This window comes from Platalea leucorodia (genome assembly GCF_965183815.1).
Source record: "Platalea leucorodia genome assembly, chromosome: 14".
Lineage (NCBI taxonomy): Eukaryota > Metazoa > Chordata > Aves > Pelecaniformes > Threskiornithidae > Platalea > Platalea leucorodia.
In genome coordinates, this window is record NC_138836.1 from 13,209,247 (window position 1) to 13,227,489 (window position 18,243).

The window sequence follows — 18,243 nt, forward strand, 5'->3', positions numbered from 1 at the left end:
CAGAGGACAGCCCCAAACACAGAGCTAAGCGGGTACCCAAACGGGCAGCATCCAGCCACCGTCAGTGCCTCGTGGACCGGGGCTGTTGAATGAGTCACAGCCCAGGACACAGCCCCCGGCCCAGAGCTTCCCACGCTATGCCAAGGCATCACCAGGCTTCGGTGCCAGCCCGTGATGCTCCAGGCAGAGGCAAAGAGATGCTGCACACTTACAGCTCCTGGCACGGTTGGGCTTGTCAGGAACAGCTTCCAGTCAAGGGAACTGCTGCTTGCAGGTCCCTGACAGCTGAACAATCGCTGCTTTGAGAAGCCTCCCACATTTCTGAGAGAACAGGGTGCAAGCAGAGAGCCGACCCAGCCGGGCGGCAGGTTTGACAACAGACATGCCATGCCAAACAGTGAGATGAACCAGGGGAAAGAGACCCTTCTCTCTCCACATATTCATGGGCTACTTGTGTGCCAGCGTAATTGCAGCTTTTATGAAATTTCGAAAACGAATGCATGCATGCTATTTAGTAAGAGCACATTCACTTTAACAAATACTTTATAAGGCAAAAATAATGTGGAAATAATAGCTGCCCCATGCTTTGTCTTACAAGGTTGCTTGAAATGAAGGCGGGGGGGTATAGAGACAGAAAGAGAGGCAGAAGCTTTCCTCATTAACAGGCTGGTGTGCACCATGCTTTTAATTGTTATTTTACAGCTCACTCTACAGGCCCTCCCTCTGACTGCATATACTGCAGCCTTTTACTGTCCCAGGAGGTGGGGGACAGCCGTGGAAGGAGGACACGGGCACTGGCCAAAAAAGCACAGTGCTCTGCCACGCAGCAGTGTGTGTGCAGCTCAAAACCTCCCTATTGGTTTTTTCTGTAGCCCATATCCATAGTATCCAAGCAATGAGCAGTCAGTGCCCAGAGCCTTTGCAGGGTGACAGTGCATAATTAGTCACTCATCTTGTTCTCACGATGACCTGCGGTTACTCCTGTGCTTACTTATATTCCTCTCTACACTGGCCAGAATAATTTGGTTTACTGCACACCAAACCCTATTGGAAACCATCATCATGAGTAGTTTTAAAAAAGACATCAGTCATGATGGTTTTCAACATAGTTAATTAAAGAACACATAAAAATATACTACACATTTAAACCAGCAAAACCTTCTGTCCCACTGCAGAGAACAAGAGATGGAGAAAAACAACCCAGACCTTCCTTTAAATAGGCAAATGTCAGCAGCTTGTACACTGTACATCCGATCCTACATGCCGGGAACGTGGCAACGATAAACAAAGAGGTTCGCTTCAGAGGTGTGTAGATAGCAGTTGAATGTGTGCTGTTAGCTGCCTGAGAGAGAACAGGTATATACTGTGTCTGTATAACGGGTATATACCGTGTCTATATAACGGGTATATGCAGTGCCTGTACAACGGGTATATGCAGTGCCTGTATAACGGGTATATACCGTGTCTGTCTCCAGACACAGCCAGCCGACAAGGAGAGCACGGAGAGTACTTGTATGCACAGGGCTGCCCCCACACACTCAGACCTACTCTCTGTAGAATAACATCCCCTCTGGCTCGAGGAGCCCTCGGCCACGCTGGGAGCTAAGGGACGACACCAGATGTCCAGGTGTGCAGGTGACCACCTCACAGTGACAAGCCTTGGCAAACAGGGACCTGCCTGAGCCACAGCACCCCAGCTGGACAGACCGTTAGGATGTGAAGGGATGACCTGGTGAGGAACATGTCCCTGCTCCTCCCCAGGCCCACGTGGCACAGCCAAGCGGCGCCCAGCCTCAAGGGGAGCATGTGCCTTCTCCAAGTCAGGCCGGACCCCGCTCTAGGCCATCTCTGATGGCAATTGGAGGACTGTGAGACTGCATTGCTTTATTTACAGCCATACAAACCACAGCCCCTAGTAATCCCCATTCCCTTGCCCCAAGAGGAGCAAGGACTCCAACAGGACTCTTGGGAACGAAAGACACACCTACCAACCTGACCAGAAGGACACAACTGCGTACCTTACACATGCACTGAGCAGGACACGGTAAAACAAGGTCCTAGCCTTGCTGTAACAGGAGATCTAACAGCAAAGGGAGCAGCCCTGTCCCCTGGCATCAGGTGAAGGTACAGGAAACAAAGATGCCAGCAAGTGAGTTCATGGCTACGGAGCTCTCCTGAAGGCTTGTGATGTTTTTCAAGACCAGAGTCTCACCTCTACCATCTCCAGTCTCTTCAGGAAGCTGTCCAGCCTTGCAAACACCATGGTGGCGTGGAAGTCCCACTCCCTCACTTCTTGGCCTGGTTCATAATACGTGTGCAGTTTTTCCCTTCTCTCCTCAAATGCCCCTTTGAAAGCGTTCAGGATGCTGAGCACCATTTGCACCTTGCCCAGGCTCTCTTCCATCTCCCCTTTCAGAAGGTCTTCTGGAGACAGGTACACCAGGGCCTGGAAGAGCAAAATCACACCCGAGAGGTCACTTCTGCCGTCACAGAAAATAGCGACTTCTTGCACTGAAGATGTTTGAACCTGCGTCTCAAGTTAAACATCACCTAAAGAATCACTTTGCCAAGAAGGACAGGGGAAAGGAGGAGAGAGGAGACTTTCATTAAAAAACAACTCTTGGCAAACGCAGGCATCACAGCCACGCACCTGCTGAATGAGAAGATTGCAGATTTCCTGGAGCAGCACTACAATCCGCACGGGCACGTTGTAGTGCTTGGAAGTGACCCAGATCAAACACACCACATGGAGCAGGGGGACCAGGAAAGGCTTCACCTCACTGAACTCAACCCTCTCTATGTCCTCCAAGTGGCGCTTGAGGGGCATCAGGTGCAGGTGAATGTCCTGAGCTTCGGCCAAAGCTGCGTTAAGAGATGGGAGAAGCGGTAAGATCCAGAAAGCTGTGGTGCACCGGGTTATGAGATGGATGCTGGCCTCACCTCACCAGGTGGAAAGGTGCCTGGGAAGACAAACAGTCCTGACAAGCACAGAGCATGCTCTACCTGCTCACCCACGAACATTGCTCACCTACGGCAGTAACCAGAATGGGAAATAAACTGACACAATGGCAAGGGATGGGGAGCTGGGACAGGGCTTTGTGCAGAGGCTGAGTCCACAACTGCTAAATGAGTTCAGTGGCAGCACTGAAAATACAGTGGGTATCGCTATGAGCAGGCTACAGGGCTTGCTATGTAGCATCACAGGCTGTACAGCATCACAGGTCTTGGCCTGAGCTCGTTTTAGCTCAGGTTTGGCTATAGCAGCCCCTTGCCCAGCAGGCAGATGACCACGGTCCCACTTGTCCTGGCTGTCGCAGCAAACCTGTCAACAGTAAGGTAACTGATGTCTGACTAGTTGAAAGCTTTAGCTTAGCTTTGTACAGCTGTGTGGTTTTACCCTGAAGAATTATCCCAGAGTGCAAGCATTAATATAACCAGGTGATTGTTGTGCAATTAAACCTGTGGACCAACAAGAAGAGAATTGATGGAAGTACTTAAACACATATAAAAATAATCCCCAAGACCAAGGAAGAAGAAACCCCTGCTATAAACATTGCCTTCCCAGCAAAGAAGACAGACAACAGCCACACCACCACATCAGCAGGGAGGGTACAGCACCACGGAAAGGGGCAGAGACTTAAAAGCACAGAAATCTGAACTGTGTTGTAGTGCAAATTAACAATTATAGTCCAAATTATCCAATTAGGGTTAGTATTGTGAAGGGAATGAGACATGGACTCCGCATATGAGTTCAGGCGAAGACAAGCGAAGACCCTTTATTTTTACAATCTATCCCTTTTATAATATGATCTAGTGTTCACGAGCAAGCAAAACCCATTTCATTGGTTACTGTCTTTCGTCCACGCGTCTCTTCAGCGTTACTTATTGGTTCTTCAAGCTGGTGCACGCGAATTCCTCTTTCAGGGATGTATCCAATCTCATCCTTATTTTTCTGCCTCTAAGTTTCACAAACTTGTTTGTAACAAGCCTCAAGGCCACAGCTGCATGCCTGCGAACCTGTAACAAGCCTCAAGGGCACAGCTGCATCTCGTCAAAGTAAGACACAATCTCATTTATTCCTACAAATCCCCATTTTTGTTTTTCTATCACAAAAGCTTGTTTAATCATATTCTATAGCATTTTCTGTACCCAAGACACTAGACAAGAAACTATCATTATTATAGTGCAAAATATTAGTAACAAGAAAAAACCTATTTTGATTAGAGACATTATCCACCTGCCAATTCCCCAACTTGTTAGTAAGTGACTCAGCCAATCAAATCCATCACTGACTTGTAATTTGCTAACTTCAAATCTTTGATTGCTTTACGGATTAATTTGGAGTTATCTAATAAGTCATTCCCCATCAGTCTTCTCGGAGTTCAGTGTCTTCTGCTGTTTGTTCTTGTTATCCGATGCAAGAGCCGGTCTTACGCACCTTGCAGGTACCCACTTAGGTCCTACATCTGTTGAGACACAAGCATACCCTCGACCCCAAGTTAGTAGCCATTATGGCCCTTCCCAACACCCAGTATTTAAATTTTTCATCATTACCATCGCCTTCTCCTGTGATATATGTGCCATTCCCGACTCCATAGCTTTAAAATGTTTGACTATGGGTGTGACATCTTCATGTTGAAAAGGCAGCGATAAATGGTTTAGTACATATATAGCTTTTCCTAATCTGTTTTGGGGACATTCCTGAGCTTCCCCCTCTTTTTGTTTTTGCAATAGAGTTTTTAAGGTTCTGTTTGCACGTTCTATAATAGCTTGCCCTGTGGGGGGAATGGAGTATCCCTGTCTTATGAGTGATACCCCACGTGTGGAAAAATTTTTGTGTCGCATGGCTGACACATGCAGGGCCGTTATCTGTTTTTATTTCTTTTGGAATACCAAGCGCTGCAAAGGCAGCCTGGAAATGGCTTTGTACGTGCCGGCTAGTTTCACCTGTCATTGCAGTGGCCCAGATTGCATGGGAGTAGGTATCTATGGAAACGTGAACATATCTCTGCCGACCAAAGTCGGGTACATGAGTCACGTCAGTTTGCCAGAGCTGAAGGGAAGAGAGTCCCCTAGGGTTTGTCGCAAACAATGGGCAGGATGGTTGTTGTTGACAGTCTGGACATGTTTGCACAACGAGTTGCATCCCCCATAGAGATTGCAAATTGTTTCACAAGAGTTTTGGCAGATTGGTGGAAAAATTGATACGATAATTGAGCTTGAGAAAGTGTGTTTGCTACTGGGGTATGTAATGCAATGTTCGTTAGGTAGTCGGCTCGTGCATTTCCTTCTGTAAAGAACCCGGGTAAGTTTGTATGGCTTCTAATGTGGATTACACAATAGGGATGTTTTCGTTGTTCTATTAAGAATAATAGCTCCTTAAACGTCAAAAACAAGGTTTCTTTCAGTATATGTTTTAGTTGTGCCCTTTCAATGCGTTGCACAATTCCTACAGCGTATACTGAGTCTGATACAGTATTTAATGGAGTTAGAGGCCATTCTCTAAAAGCCATGGTAATGGCGTGCAACTCGACTAATTGAGGTGAACCCTCAATTTGTTCTATTTTGTGTTGCCATTGACCTTCTTTTTGCCATGTGATGACTGCTTTTCCTGTTTTCCCTGAGCCATCGGTGAACACTGTTTGACCCTTAACCGGTTGCCACTGGTATAGTGGTGTCTCTTCAATTTTCACATTATTGTAAAAGGTGAACATTTGGGGGGGGGGGGGTGGTGGTGTGATGAGTATCAATTCTTCCACTAAACCCTGCAGGCCATTTGAAGTTCTAGACTATATTTTGTAAGCACCAATTTAAGTAGTCCTTTACGACAGGAAGGACAATGAGATGAGGCTCTTCTCCAGCCATTTCTACAATCCGTTCTCTGCCCTTTTTTATCAAGGCGGTGAACATTTCGATACGAGTAGCCAGGGTTTTCGCAGGTTGATGTGGCAAAAACACCCATTCCAACATTATGAGAGGGTCTGCTCCTTTGTTCTCCCATTGTCCGATGATTGCTAGAGGCTGTTGGTTTTGGTTGCAGATATGTAATTGTATGGGTAAATTTTCAAGTTGTCGGTGACATTGTTGCAGTGAGAGTTTTTCATTTATGATTCTCAGTGTGTTTTTTGCTTCGGTCGTCCATTGGCGTGGTGCGTTAATATCGGTATCTCCTTTAAGTAGCTCAAATAAGGGTGTTAATGTGTAGTTATCAATACCACAGTGCGCTCTAATCCAATTTATGTTTCCCAATAGTTTTTGTACATCATTCAAGGTTTTTATGTCTGCTGAAATGATCACATTTTGAGGTTGGATACTTTGTTGTAAGATTTTCCACTCAAGATATTTCCATGGTGAACATTTCCATTTGAATTTCCATTTGAAATTTGAAATTTCCATTTGAAATTTCCATTTCCATTTGAAACATTTCCATTTGAATTTTTTCTGGTGCGATTTGCAGTCCTTTGCTTTGCAATGCATATTTTAAAACAGGCAGTGCTTCACGCACCATGGTGTTCATGGGGCCTGCTACTAAAATGTCGTCCATATAGTGATACATATACATTTCCGGGGATTTTAGTCGTACAGGACATATGGCTTTAGCCACATATGTTTGACAGATCGTTGGAGAATTCTTCATTCCTTGAGGCAGGACAGTCCAGAGGTATCTATCCATTGGCTCGCCTCAGTTAATTTTTGGTACCGAAAATGCAAAACGTGGTGCATCCGTAGGATGTAGGGGGATAGTAAAGAAACACTTTTAAGTCTACTATGATTATGTCCCAGTTTCGGGGTATCATTGTTGGCGAGGGCAAGCCGGGTTGGAGCGCTCCCATTTCTTCCATAGCTTCGTTTATTTGTCTCAAGTCATGTAGCAGTCACCATTTTCCACTCTTCTTTTTTATAACGAATACAGGAGAATTCCAGGGGCTGGTTGTAGGAGTGATATGTCCTTGTTGAAGTTCTTCTTTGACCAGTTCTTGAAGGGCAGTGACCTTTTCTTTGGGGAGCGGCCATTGATCTATCCAAATGGGTGTTTCTTTTTTCCAAATAAGTTTCATTGTCGGTCCCTCATCAATGGCCGCTACTGAAAATTTTCAGGGCAATTTAAGGTGAAGCTGCAGTGGGACATTACGTCTCGCCCCAACAGGCTCATGGGCAAATTTGTCACATATGGCCGTACAGTAAATCTAGACCCTTCTTGGGTATTGATATTGAGCAGGTGGGTACTCTGAAAGGTTTGAGAAAGGCCGCCGACTCCAATCAAGCCCTCTGTGGGGGTGGCTATTAAATCTTTTGATTGAAGAGACAGAAAATGAGAGATAATAACAGGAATATTATTTTCAGACATATTCAGGTAGTTTAACACATACATGGCTTTACTTAGTCTGCCTGCTGGAGTGGCTCCTGGCATTCCCCCTTTTTGTTTTTGCAGGTTCAATTGTTTGTTGCAAGATTTTCCAGCCCAGATATTTCCAAGGCTCAGTTTTTTGCACTTTTTCAGGGTCTATTTCAAGTCCATATCTGTTTAGTGCTCATCGTATCTCTTTTTCTTAGTTGTGGGCAATCTCTTTTAAAAAGTCCAGTTTTACCACAGGAGAAACATGATTGCTGTACTTTCATTTCAGTGGCAAAAGCTGTAGCTAATGTTTCCATATTATGGGACATTGACTCCACCTTTTGGGTAGCTTCTATCATATCCATTAAGGAGGGATTTTTTAGAGGCAAAAGCACTTTTTTTACAGTCCATATTTGCATTTTCAAAGGCTAATTTGCTCTCTTGCTTCTGCATTTTCGACTTGTTTTTCCAAAGCCTCTTTAAGACGATCTAAGAATGAGATATATCCCTCTCCTCTCCCTTGCTTTATTAATGTAAATGATTTTGTCGCTCTTCCGGCATCCGGCACTTCTAGTAATGCCTGTAAAGCAAGGTTTCTGCCTTGTGCTAATATCTCTGGTCGTACTCGTGCCTGTAACGTTGGATGATTTAACGGCGGATCCCCCATAAGCTGGGGGAGTCCTGCCCCTTGTAAAGGGTCGCCTTGTTGTCGCTGCATATTGATAATTGTGGCGTTTTGGCAGGCAGTACGCCAGGTGCTTTCAAAGATCACCTTTTGCGTTGGGGTCAATATAAGATTAGTAAGCATGCATATATCAAATGGTACTATTTCATTTGTAAATATTCCCCGTAGCAGGGATTGTGTAAAAGGAGAACCCAGTCCATGCGCGGCAACTGTTTGTCGTAGATCTTTTAAAACATTATAGCCAAAAGGTTCATGCTCATCGGGGTTATTTGCGTTGCTGCGTATGACAGGACACGCTATCGCTGAACAAAAAGCTGTATCTCCTGCTTGCAATGCTTGGTGTCTAATCTTTTGCCACCTTGTAGCAGGGGCTGACACCCCCCATTCCTCGGGTGGCAACTGATTATGGGTTTGTGGAGTATCAGTATCAGGAGCGGCAGAGAAAGGCGGTTAGAATGCCGACGCAGCAGGGGCCGGGGGCGGGCGGGCGGGAAAGTGGAGGGGTACTGATTGCAGGGATCGAAAGGTTTAGCAGAGGTGTTGAAGCTATAGGAACAGGTGAAGTAGAAAATGGCACGGAGGGTAGCGGCGGCGCGGGGCAGGGGTGGCTGCTGTTATCTTGTACCCGCACCGGAAACGCGAACCCCGCGGTTTCTCCATCTTTCAACGCTTCCCTACGGAGCTGCTCCCACCGATCCCGGGGGTCAAAGGCTCGCTCAGGCTGTGGTATAGCCTGCGGCACGGGCGGCTGCATCGGACACGGGGGACAGGACGGAGTGGATTTCATTGGAATGGAACTTGGGGGAGGCGGTCTGAGTCCTGCTCCCTTGGTTGTTTCACCCAAGTTCTCATTCTTTTCATTTTCCCCCGAGTCTATAAGAGCTTCCTTGTCTTGGGGCTTGCTTTCACTCAGTTCATCATTCCTTATCTGCGCCGCTGGAGCGACTGTGTTTTGTACTTTTTTTTTTCTTTTTTTTTCCTTTTTTTTTCTTTCTTTTTTCTTTCTTTTTTTTTTTGTTTTTTCAGCTTGTCATGAGCGCAAGGTCTCAGTCACTAATCACCAAGTGGTCATGACTTCGGTCGTGGTGGTGTCCCCTCTGGACACCGCCTCCGAAATTGTCTGCCCTGCCTGTTCCCAAGTTTTCACATCAAATACTGCAGAGACTGTAGAAGGAGTCCCTTGCTTTTGTAAGAACTTCAGTAATAATTTTATTTTATATGCGTCATACTTCACTCCTCGTTTCGCTAATAGCTGCATTAAAAGTTTAACTATAGCTTCTTCTTCAGCTGATACGTTAGCTCCCATGATTACTGCCCAGCTGCTCACCTGTTTCTTAAGGTGATGTCCTGGGATTAAAGCCGTGGTCCTGCCGTCAGCTTGAGTCGTTCAGCTGGGGTTCCCTCCGGACGCTACTTGCAGCGCTGCCTCCTCCGGATCACGTCGGGGTCACCATTTGAAGGGAATGAGACACGGACTCCGCATATGAGTTCAGGCGAAGACAAGCGAAGACCCTTTATTTTTACAATCTATCCCTTTTATAATATGATCTAGTGTTCACGAGCAAGCAAAACCTATTTCATTGGTTACTGTCTTGCATCCACGCGTCTCTTCAGCGTTACTTATTGGTTCTTCAAGCTGGTGCACGCGAATTCCTCTTTCAGGGATGTATCCAATCTCATCCTTATTTTTCTGCCTCTAAGTTTCACAAACTTGTTTGTAACAAACCTCAAGGCCAGAGCTGCATGCCTGCGAACCTGTAACAAGCCTCAAGGGCACAGCTGCATCTCGTCAAAGTAAGACACAATCTCATTTATTCCTACAGTATTGCTGTAATTGGATTAAAACCAAATATTTGTTTTATTTTGATTAGACTCTTAAAGCACTAATTAGTCTGACAATGAACTCTTGGCTCCTTATATAAGGGGTGTTTCTCTAGCCCATATAAATTGCACAGTGTAGAGTGCAACACAGACCCTTAATGGATTACATGTTTCCATGTGAAGGGGAGAACAGTGTTACCTGTCAGCGTGTACATAGCTAGCAAAGCCTGAATGGGTATGTCTTGCTAGAGAGCGGCTGGGTGGAAGGTGGGCATGGAGGGCTGGTCATGGTGGTCTGCAGGGGATGGAGCAGCAGGACTGCACTGTTTTTCACTACGGAGGGGAATTTGCAGTGTTTCCTTTGGCTTCACTGAACTCCCCTAAGCAAAGCTCACCAGAAAAAAGATGATGCTTGATTCAAGAGAGCTGCGTTTTTTAAGGTAGAATTTTGCTTCACCTAACAGGCAAAAAAAAAAATCCTTCCTTCCTTATAAGTCTCCTTATGAATGAAAAGGAAAAAAATTTAAAAAGGGCTTTAATTCCCTAAACTGGGAAATGCAATCCTTTCATTTTTCTGCTCAAAGCTCTCGTCTTACTGAATTGTGCCAGACAGTCAAAATAAGGGAGAGGAGAAGGCAGATGTGCTGATGCACACCACCACCTACAGGTCACCCACCCCACCGGGATCCTTGCGACAATCTCTGGCTGACAAGGTGGCCGGGAGAGCTGTGGACACGGGACGTGGACAGGGGACGTGAACAGACATGTGGGACGGGAGGCCGTGCTCCCCGTGCGTCATGCTCGCCCCTGCTGCTGCAGCCCCTGCAGAGGTTACTGACCTCCCCACCACACGGCTGCGACGCGGGACGCAGAGCTCTGCCTGGATGTGTGTGCAACGGCAGGGACCCTGCCTTATTCTCCTGTGACACAGGTGACAACCCCTGCCTGCTCTCATCAGAGGCCTCGAAATCCTCATGCCCAAAGGGCCCCATCCTAAAGTGCAAACTGCTGTTCCTTTAGCAAGGAGGTTTGGGCTGCAGTGGCCAAAGCCTGGGAAATAGCGGTCTAACAAAGTCCTGGGTAGTTTCAGGTGGCTACGAGATCTGTCCTGTTATCCTGAACCCCCGTTCCTGCTGGCTGGCACCACAGGAGCTGGTGAAGGTTGGGGTGAGTCCTGCTGAATTAATGCGAATGCTTTATTACAGCAGAGTGAATTCCCAAATCCACTCCCCCTGACCTTTGGGAAGGGTCTGGCTTAACAGACCAGTGATCAAGCTTGTCCCAGCCTGGAAACAGGAGCATCAGATGAAGCACAAGCAGACCAGTTTCACTCCACAAACCAGAGAGAGGGCCAGCAACATGGCTGCAGACCCCACAGTCACAGCAAACTCTGAATGACCAGTGCCATTACAGCCACATTGGGCATGAAACCAGTAACACCAGGCTATGAACAAAGGCCAGAAGTTGTCACATAGATGTGATGAAGTTGCCCAAGCATCTCACCTGCCTCAACATCCATGAGCATAGATTTGAAGGCTGGGACGTAGCTGCTCTTGACTCTCTCCAGCACCTCCATCATGTTCCTGACCTTCCTTGTTCTCAGCTGATTGTAAATGCACTCCAGGTCATCACACCTACAGCAATCAAGGCACGTTACAAGCCCATGTTGGGGAGCCTCAGCTGTCCCCCCACACCATCCATTTCTCCTGGGCCTGATTCAGGGTTTCCTCCAGCTACACATGGACTGAGTCCCAACAGTGAAAGTAAATGGGAGGAAGCTCCTGCAGGAGGCACGGACAAACCCTGCAGGACAGACAGTCGATCTGGGGTTCACCATGACAGCAGCTCTGCTACTGGCAGGACACTGCTGAAAGAAGCCATCAGGTGTTTCTGCAGGCATTAGCTACAACTCTCCAGCAGACAGGGCTTTGCCCTGAGTCAGCCTGTACCAACATGGCACAAAGGTTTCCTGAGCATCTAAACCCCCTCGGGCATTGACAGATGAGCAGCAGCCAGCTGAGCCGCACCATTTCCAGAAGGCCCTACAGAAGGTGTCCATCAACTCTTACTCCTGTGGCTGGTTCCTAGTGAACAGTGATGGAAAGAGCATTCCCAAAGAAATTCCCTCAAGGTGTAGCCCCTGGGCTGGGGCTAAGTTAAACCACAGCCAGCTGCCCAGTAACTTCCCAGACACTTTGCAGATCACGATTATTTTATGTGCAGGAGCAATTTTCCTTAGCTTAGTCTTTACATGAACCTGAGGCAGCCTGCTCTTCTCAACTCATAGAAGCAGCTCTGTCTACCACCAGCACTCTCCTTCCACCCAAAACCAGTGCTAGTGACCACCATGCCCTGGCCAGGCTGCCCGGGGTACCTGTTCTTCCAGAACTCCAGTTCCACCTTTGGGTTGGGGTTGCTGCCTTGCAAGAGAGGCTCTGAGGACTCTTTCTTCAGTGCTTCCTGGATCTGGTAGCTCCAGTCTATGATGGCTGACTCAGTGGCATGTACAAGAGATTTATCTATCAGCTCCAGGCTGCAGAAAACAGACCATGCGGTTAACCTTGCTTTCCACTTGTTGATGTGCATTGCTCAGTTGTATCTGCTTAAAATGACCTTGTGGGCAGCTGGATTTTACAGATTATGTCTGGCTTCAGATTGGTTTATGCCAGCTCTACAGGTTGATCTAGATACACATTTCAAAACCACAAAACCATCAAAACCTGTAAGATCTTGCTGTTGTTTTAATACAGGAATTACACCCCGGAGAAAATGGATGAAGCTCTGCAGCAGTTTAGGCAACAACACATCGTTCATAAACCGAATGGTGGAAATGAAGAGCCAGTTGCCACCTCTCCGCACAGCCGGTCACTGATGTATCAGATCCATTCGGGTTCAGGGTCTGACCTGGAGAGCTGTACCTCCAGCAAGATTGTCTCTCCTGGTGCTGGCTTCCCTGAATCTACTCTGTCTCCCCACAGTCATTAACTCGCTTAATTCAGAGAGAAACAGCACAAGGTGGGCTGGCACGTTGAGGACAGGTCACCCCACTGCCTTGGAAGCAGCACCTTCTTGCGCAATCCCACCCGCAGCAGATCCTGTCCCAGGAGGGATTAATCCCACTGCACTCCCAAACACATCTCCTGAGGTCCCATAGGTGCAAGCACACAGCCCAGACATGACGATGACACAACGTGCAAATGCATCTGCCTCTAGGGACCTTCCAGACTCGCTTATCCTGGCCTGGGCCAGGCTTACAGCACCGCAACAAACTCCTTCCACTCCCAGTTTTGGACACCAACCTGGTTTCTTGGGAGGACTGGAGTGGAAGTTCCCCCCAGCTGCAATGTGAGCACCCTGCCAGATGTATCAGCTAGCAAAGGATGGGGATTCCTCAGCTGCTGAAGATTTTGCAGGATAAAGACCAGCTGCACATGGGGCCCAGCCTCCCATGGCTGCCCTAACTAGCCAGAAACTCTGGGGTGGCTTTCCTGGGGATTGCCCCTCAAGGACTGGACGTGAGCTTCAGAATCGTAACAGCTACCAGGGAGAACTATGAATGGAAAGAACCAAAATTATCGAAGTGCTCCATTTTCTTGAAGAGAAACACAAGGAAATGCAGTGGGTGTCTGGGAAGCCACCCTACTTCTCCAGGAGGACAGATGCAACAGGTTCCAAATCTCTCTATGGGACCATGAACAGTTCAGAAACTTCCAGGAAGGTGTGTTTTTCCCTGTACCTTTGCATAATAAATCCAGTTTTAAAGGGAGGCAGAATAGTCTTGACCAAACAGGCGGCATGAATCACTAACAAGCGAGTCATTTAACTTCTAAACAGTGCGTTTTGGTGGCATGCTTTGGCAGCAGAAGCCAGAAAAAGAGAGAATCCTGCCTTCCCGTTCAGTGGCATCAGGAAAACAGGAGAGGTTTTGCCTGCAGGGCTTGGGTTTTTTCCCCAATGATCCAAGCAGTTAATTGCTTCTCTGTGCACCCACCTGCCTTTGCACTTTCTGAGCCTTTCCTGCCTGTACTGTTTGCATGGTCCCAAGACAGAGCCCATAAACTAGAGAGCAGGTAGAGCAAAATCCACCCATCTTGGCAGTCTGGATGAGCAGCAGATGACAGGGAGCAAGAAGAGTCACTATGACTGAGTGGGAAATCCCCAAAAGACACAGCATGTGCATCAGCAGGAGAAAACCCAGTGGAAAGCAAGGGGTGGTACTCACAATTTCTCGTTTTCCAGATCAATGTCCTCGATTCCCTCCAAGCCAGCTGGAAGAGGCAGCAAGGTCTTGCCCTTTACTTGGCCAACAACCATGAAAACAGTACTTTTTAGGCTGTGGACATGACGCATAATGTCTTGTGACACCACTTGTGGCCATCCCTGATGGTTCTTCTCGTTCGTCAGGATGGGCACAATCACCTATAGCAGGAGTCACGAAAGAGCAACGGAGAAAAAAGTGCTGCAGGAGACGGACAGGCCACCAGGCTCTGAGGTCCTTGCTCAGCTGAGCCTGGAGACCACAATTCATTGCTGTCCCAAGCAGTTCCCTGCCTGTGCAAAACAAGGGCAGGTGAGGACGAACAGGCTTCTCTACAGGCACACTTTGTGTACTAGTACACCCTCTCCCCCAAATCCAAGCGGCTGAGAAGGGTGGAAACCAGCAGAGAAAGTGAGCAGCCCTGTCCTCAGGCTCTCCCAGCCTCTCAAACCTGTAACTGGAGACAGCTCCATGGGCTCTTGTCCCCTTGCCCTCACACCGCCTCCTGGTGCCTGTTCCTCGTTTCGCTGCCAGCGGGCAGGGGAGGCAGGCAGGGGCACGGGCTGCAGGCAGCCTTTCAAGACCGGCAGGGCTGGGCAGAACTCGCAGGCTGTCCCCTGATGGCACCCCCCGTGTGCCGACAGGGAAGGTCTTCTGGTACCTCTTGGGATCTGTTGGTGAGGGTCACCTAGGTCCCCATCCCAATCGTACTGCTGGTCTTGGGCACAGGCACTTTTTAGGTTATTTTCCAAAGTTGCAGCCCACTAAATATGATTTTTGTCATTGCCAATGAAAGCCCCCAGGGTTTGTACTGGCCGGGGTCTCAAGGCTGGGCTGGACTTGCCTGGACCTGAGCTGCCTTTGGCTTGTTTGAGCTGCGATAGCAACACAGTGACTGTCTCCTACCCAGGGCTGGCTCTGCTCTGGGACCAGCCTGTGGCAACAGCCCGACAAAGCCAGGTTGTCCCTGGTGACGAACAACAGCCTGTTGTGTTACCAGGCTCTGGGGAGGCCGCCGGGAGCAGCTTTAGCTGGGGCTGATGAGGAGGGAGCAGGCTAGGATACAAAAAGGTATAAAAATAACTACAAATGGACACAAAACTGAGAAGGAATAAAGCAGCCCAGCACGGCCATGGTGACATCCCAGGGTGCTGATGACTGTAACCACGACTGGCGCCATTGACCTGAGCAAGACCGGCATCAGCAACCTTCGTGCCCGGGAGCCGTGGGAAGGGGAAGCACAACCCCAGGGAGCACAGGCAGATACTGCTGAATTCACATTCAGCAGTTTTAGCTACATTATCAGCAAGATTTTTTCTCTATTACTTAACTCATATAGACTGCTAGTGCTAGTAATGCTGTAACTGGTCTAACGGTAGCTGTTTGTTTTCTTATTAGTTTGTTAAAACGCTAATTGGCCTCCTGATGACCCCCCAGCTCCACACAGTGGAGGTGCGTTCCCTTCAGCCACCACAGGAGTTAAGTGAGACACATAGACAAGGTGGCCCCAGCTGTGATCCGCAGCTGAATAAAGACACTGTTTTGGTGTGTCTGTTCCTGATGTCCCAAATCACCCACGGAGAGTTTGACACAAACTATTTCTTTCACTGGACAAATTATTCTAAGACTGTCCTGAAAACCCCTGATAAAAGACTGTGCAAGAAGTGGTTGTGCAGCGGGCAGAGCAACGCATGTCCCCAGCCTCAGGAAACTCAAGCCCCTTTTCACCCTCAGGCAGGCCCAGCCCGTCCTGACCCAGCACCACCACTCTGTTCTCCTGGAAGTGAAGTTGGAGAAGAAAGCAGGACCAGACCCCGGCATGATCTGCTCCCTACGGAAATCCCGCATCTGTTGGCACAGGGAGGAGAAGAAAGTCAGGATGCACAATCCCAATTGCTGAAGGCAGCCAGAAAATGGGATCTAACAAGATCTGCTGAAGTATTGCTGCCCCCAAATCTCCCTGCAGCAGATGGTGTTTACCATGCCTATCATATGCTACCTGCCCTTATTTACAAACAAAGCTGTGATGCAAAAACTGCTGTTTGTGCAGAGTTACCAGGACCGCAGGACACCTCAGAACCAAAGCTCCCCATGTACGTACCGTGTTATCCCACAAAACCACATTAACCAGTCTGGCCTGCTCTTGGGAATCCAATCTATCAGTCACCAGCTTAACATACCAGCATCACCAGAGCTTCTCAAATCGTGCAGCTCCTCTACTTTCCCATTACAGCCTCAGGCAGAGACTTCTCCAGATCAGAGGCCATCAGGAATAAATCGAGGCAATGCTCTCTGCTTCAGGCCACTAACACAGGGAAGGGAGAGCACTCGAGCCCCCTGAAGATCCCTTTGGGAAAACATCAGCCCACCTGAGGTACCGGGCACTGCGCTACAGGGGGCTCCTTCTGAACATCAGGAAATACTTTCTCACTGTGAGGGTGGCTGAGAACCAGTGCACCTTGCTCAGGGAGACTGCGCAGTCTTGGAGATACTTAAAAGCTACCTGGATGTGGTCCTGGGCAACCAGCTCTAGATGGCCCTGCTCGATCAGGGGGTTGCCCCAGAGGACCTCGAGATGTCCCTTCCAGCACCTACCGCTCTGCGATTCCGTAACATGGATCGGTCCCGCAAGGACACCACCATCGGACAGGCCCAGAGCGGGCGTGGATCAGGATTTGGGAGGTTTAAACGAACTCTAAAGAGGCTCGGGGGCCAGGAGGTGCTGTGAAGGCAGAGTTAAGGGCAGGAGCGCACCAGCAGACACAGGAGGGAGGCCGCGGAGCTGTCTGCGGGGGCGGGCACCTTCCCTGCGGCTACGTGCGAGGGGCAGCGCCCGGCCCCCCGGGGCTGCCGGCCCTTACCTCCTCCACGAGGGCGGCGAAGTGCCGCAGGGCGGCGGCGGGCAGGTCCCCGCAGAGCGGCTCCCCGCCGCCGGGCGGCCGGAGGAAGAAGAGCGCCTTGGGGCGGGCGGCGGCGGGCGGCGGCGGCCCCAGCCCCAGCTCCAGCTCCCCGGCGGGGCCCCGCCAGGCCAGCAGCACCGGCCCCGCCGCCCCGGCCAAGAAGTCCCGCAGCAGCGGCCCGGCCGCCCAGCGCGTCGCCGGCACCCCCAGCCCCCGCGCCGCGCACCGCAGCAGCCGCCCGGCCCCGGCCCCGGGGCCCGGCCCCGCCGCCTCCTCCTCCTCCATCCGGCTCTGGCGGGTGTTTGCGGGCCGGAGCCGCCGTTGCCCGGGGCACCCGGCGGAGCCGCCCCCGCTCTCCCACCCGGAGGCCGAGGGCGGGCCCCAGCGCGGCCGGGAGCTGCTGCTTCCCGGGCCCGGTTTCCCCTTACGGCGGCACGGCTCGGGCTCCCCAGGGGCGGTTTCCCCCCGCCGCCCGGGGGGGAGGCTCATGAGCCGGGCCGGGGCCGCTGCTCTGCACCAGCCGCTACCAGGTTGCTCCACGCCACCACCGTCCTGGCATCAACCACCTGGAGCCGCAGCCTGTGCGCGGGGTCTCCTAACGCTGCTTATGTGCAGTTTATTAACACCTTTATGTGAGAAGTGGTTCGTTATTTTCTAAACGAAGGACCCTTCTTTATTTCTATGATAAGCAGCAGTCCCTCCTGCAGCCCTAACCCTGCGCTCCCCCGGGCACCCTGACGGGGTTAGGGTTACATTTACACCTGCACAATAACAAGTAGCCGCTTTGTCTTTCCTCAGCCCCCTGGCTCTTCTTAACAGCCCAGCAGCCCTGTGTGGCAGTACCCAGCTGTGCCAATTACCCAGCTTCCACTTTAGACAAGCATAATGTTAAAGCACAGCTAATCAGCAAAAGGTGCTTTGCTGCCGGTTTGTGTCTTCATTTTCCATCACCTTAAAATGAAGTCTTAAATCTTTAATAGGTGCTGGTATCATTTGCTGAGCAGCGCTTAGGGGCCCGGTGCCTCTGAAAATGAGCTCCTTAATTGAAACAGGGCAAAGCTCCCCACTTACAGTCAGCTACAGTCACGGCACTGGTAAGGAAGGAAGCAAGGCTGAGCCCCAGAAAGACTCAAAACCCCTCCTTCTCTTAACCCCAGCCCTTTCTCACCTTCCTCTCTAGGAAGTGAAGCTCCTGGCTGTAAGGTAGCAGAGGCAGATATGATTTTGCTGGCACAAAACACAG

The 18,243-nt window shown here is 49.7% G+C and overlaps 1 protein-coding gene across 1 annotated transcript in view; it reads right to left on the reverse strand.

Annotated features, from left to right (window-relative positions):
• Positions 1-17,213, reverse strand: part of DNAH9 (dynein axonemal heavy chain 9) — a gene marked incomplete at both ends in the record, with an annotated part of 219,762 nt that extends 202,549 nt beyond the window's left edge. The window contains 6 exons of the mRNA XM_082326558.1: positions 2,213-2,446; positions 2,651-2,862; positions 11,346-11,476; positions 12,217-12,375; positions 14,065-14,261; positions 16,962-17,213. Coding sequence (XP_082182684.1) covers positions 2,213-2,446; positions 2,651-2,862; positions 11,346-11,476; positions 12,217-12,375; positions 14,065-14,261; positions 16,962-17,213 — 1,185 coding nt within the window. The remainder of the gene's footprint in view (positions 1-2,212; positions 2,447-2,650; positions 2,863-11,345; positions 11,477-12,216; positions 12,376-14,064; positions 14,262-16,961) is intronic.
• Positions 17,214-18,243: the final 1,030 nt, after the last annotated feature.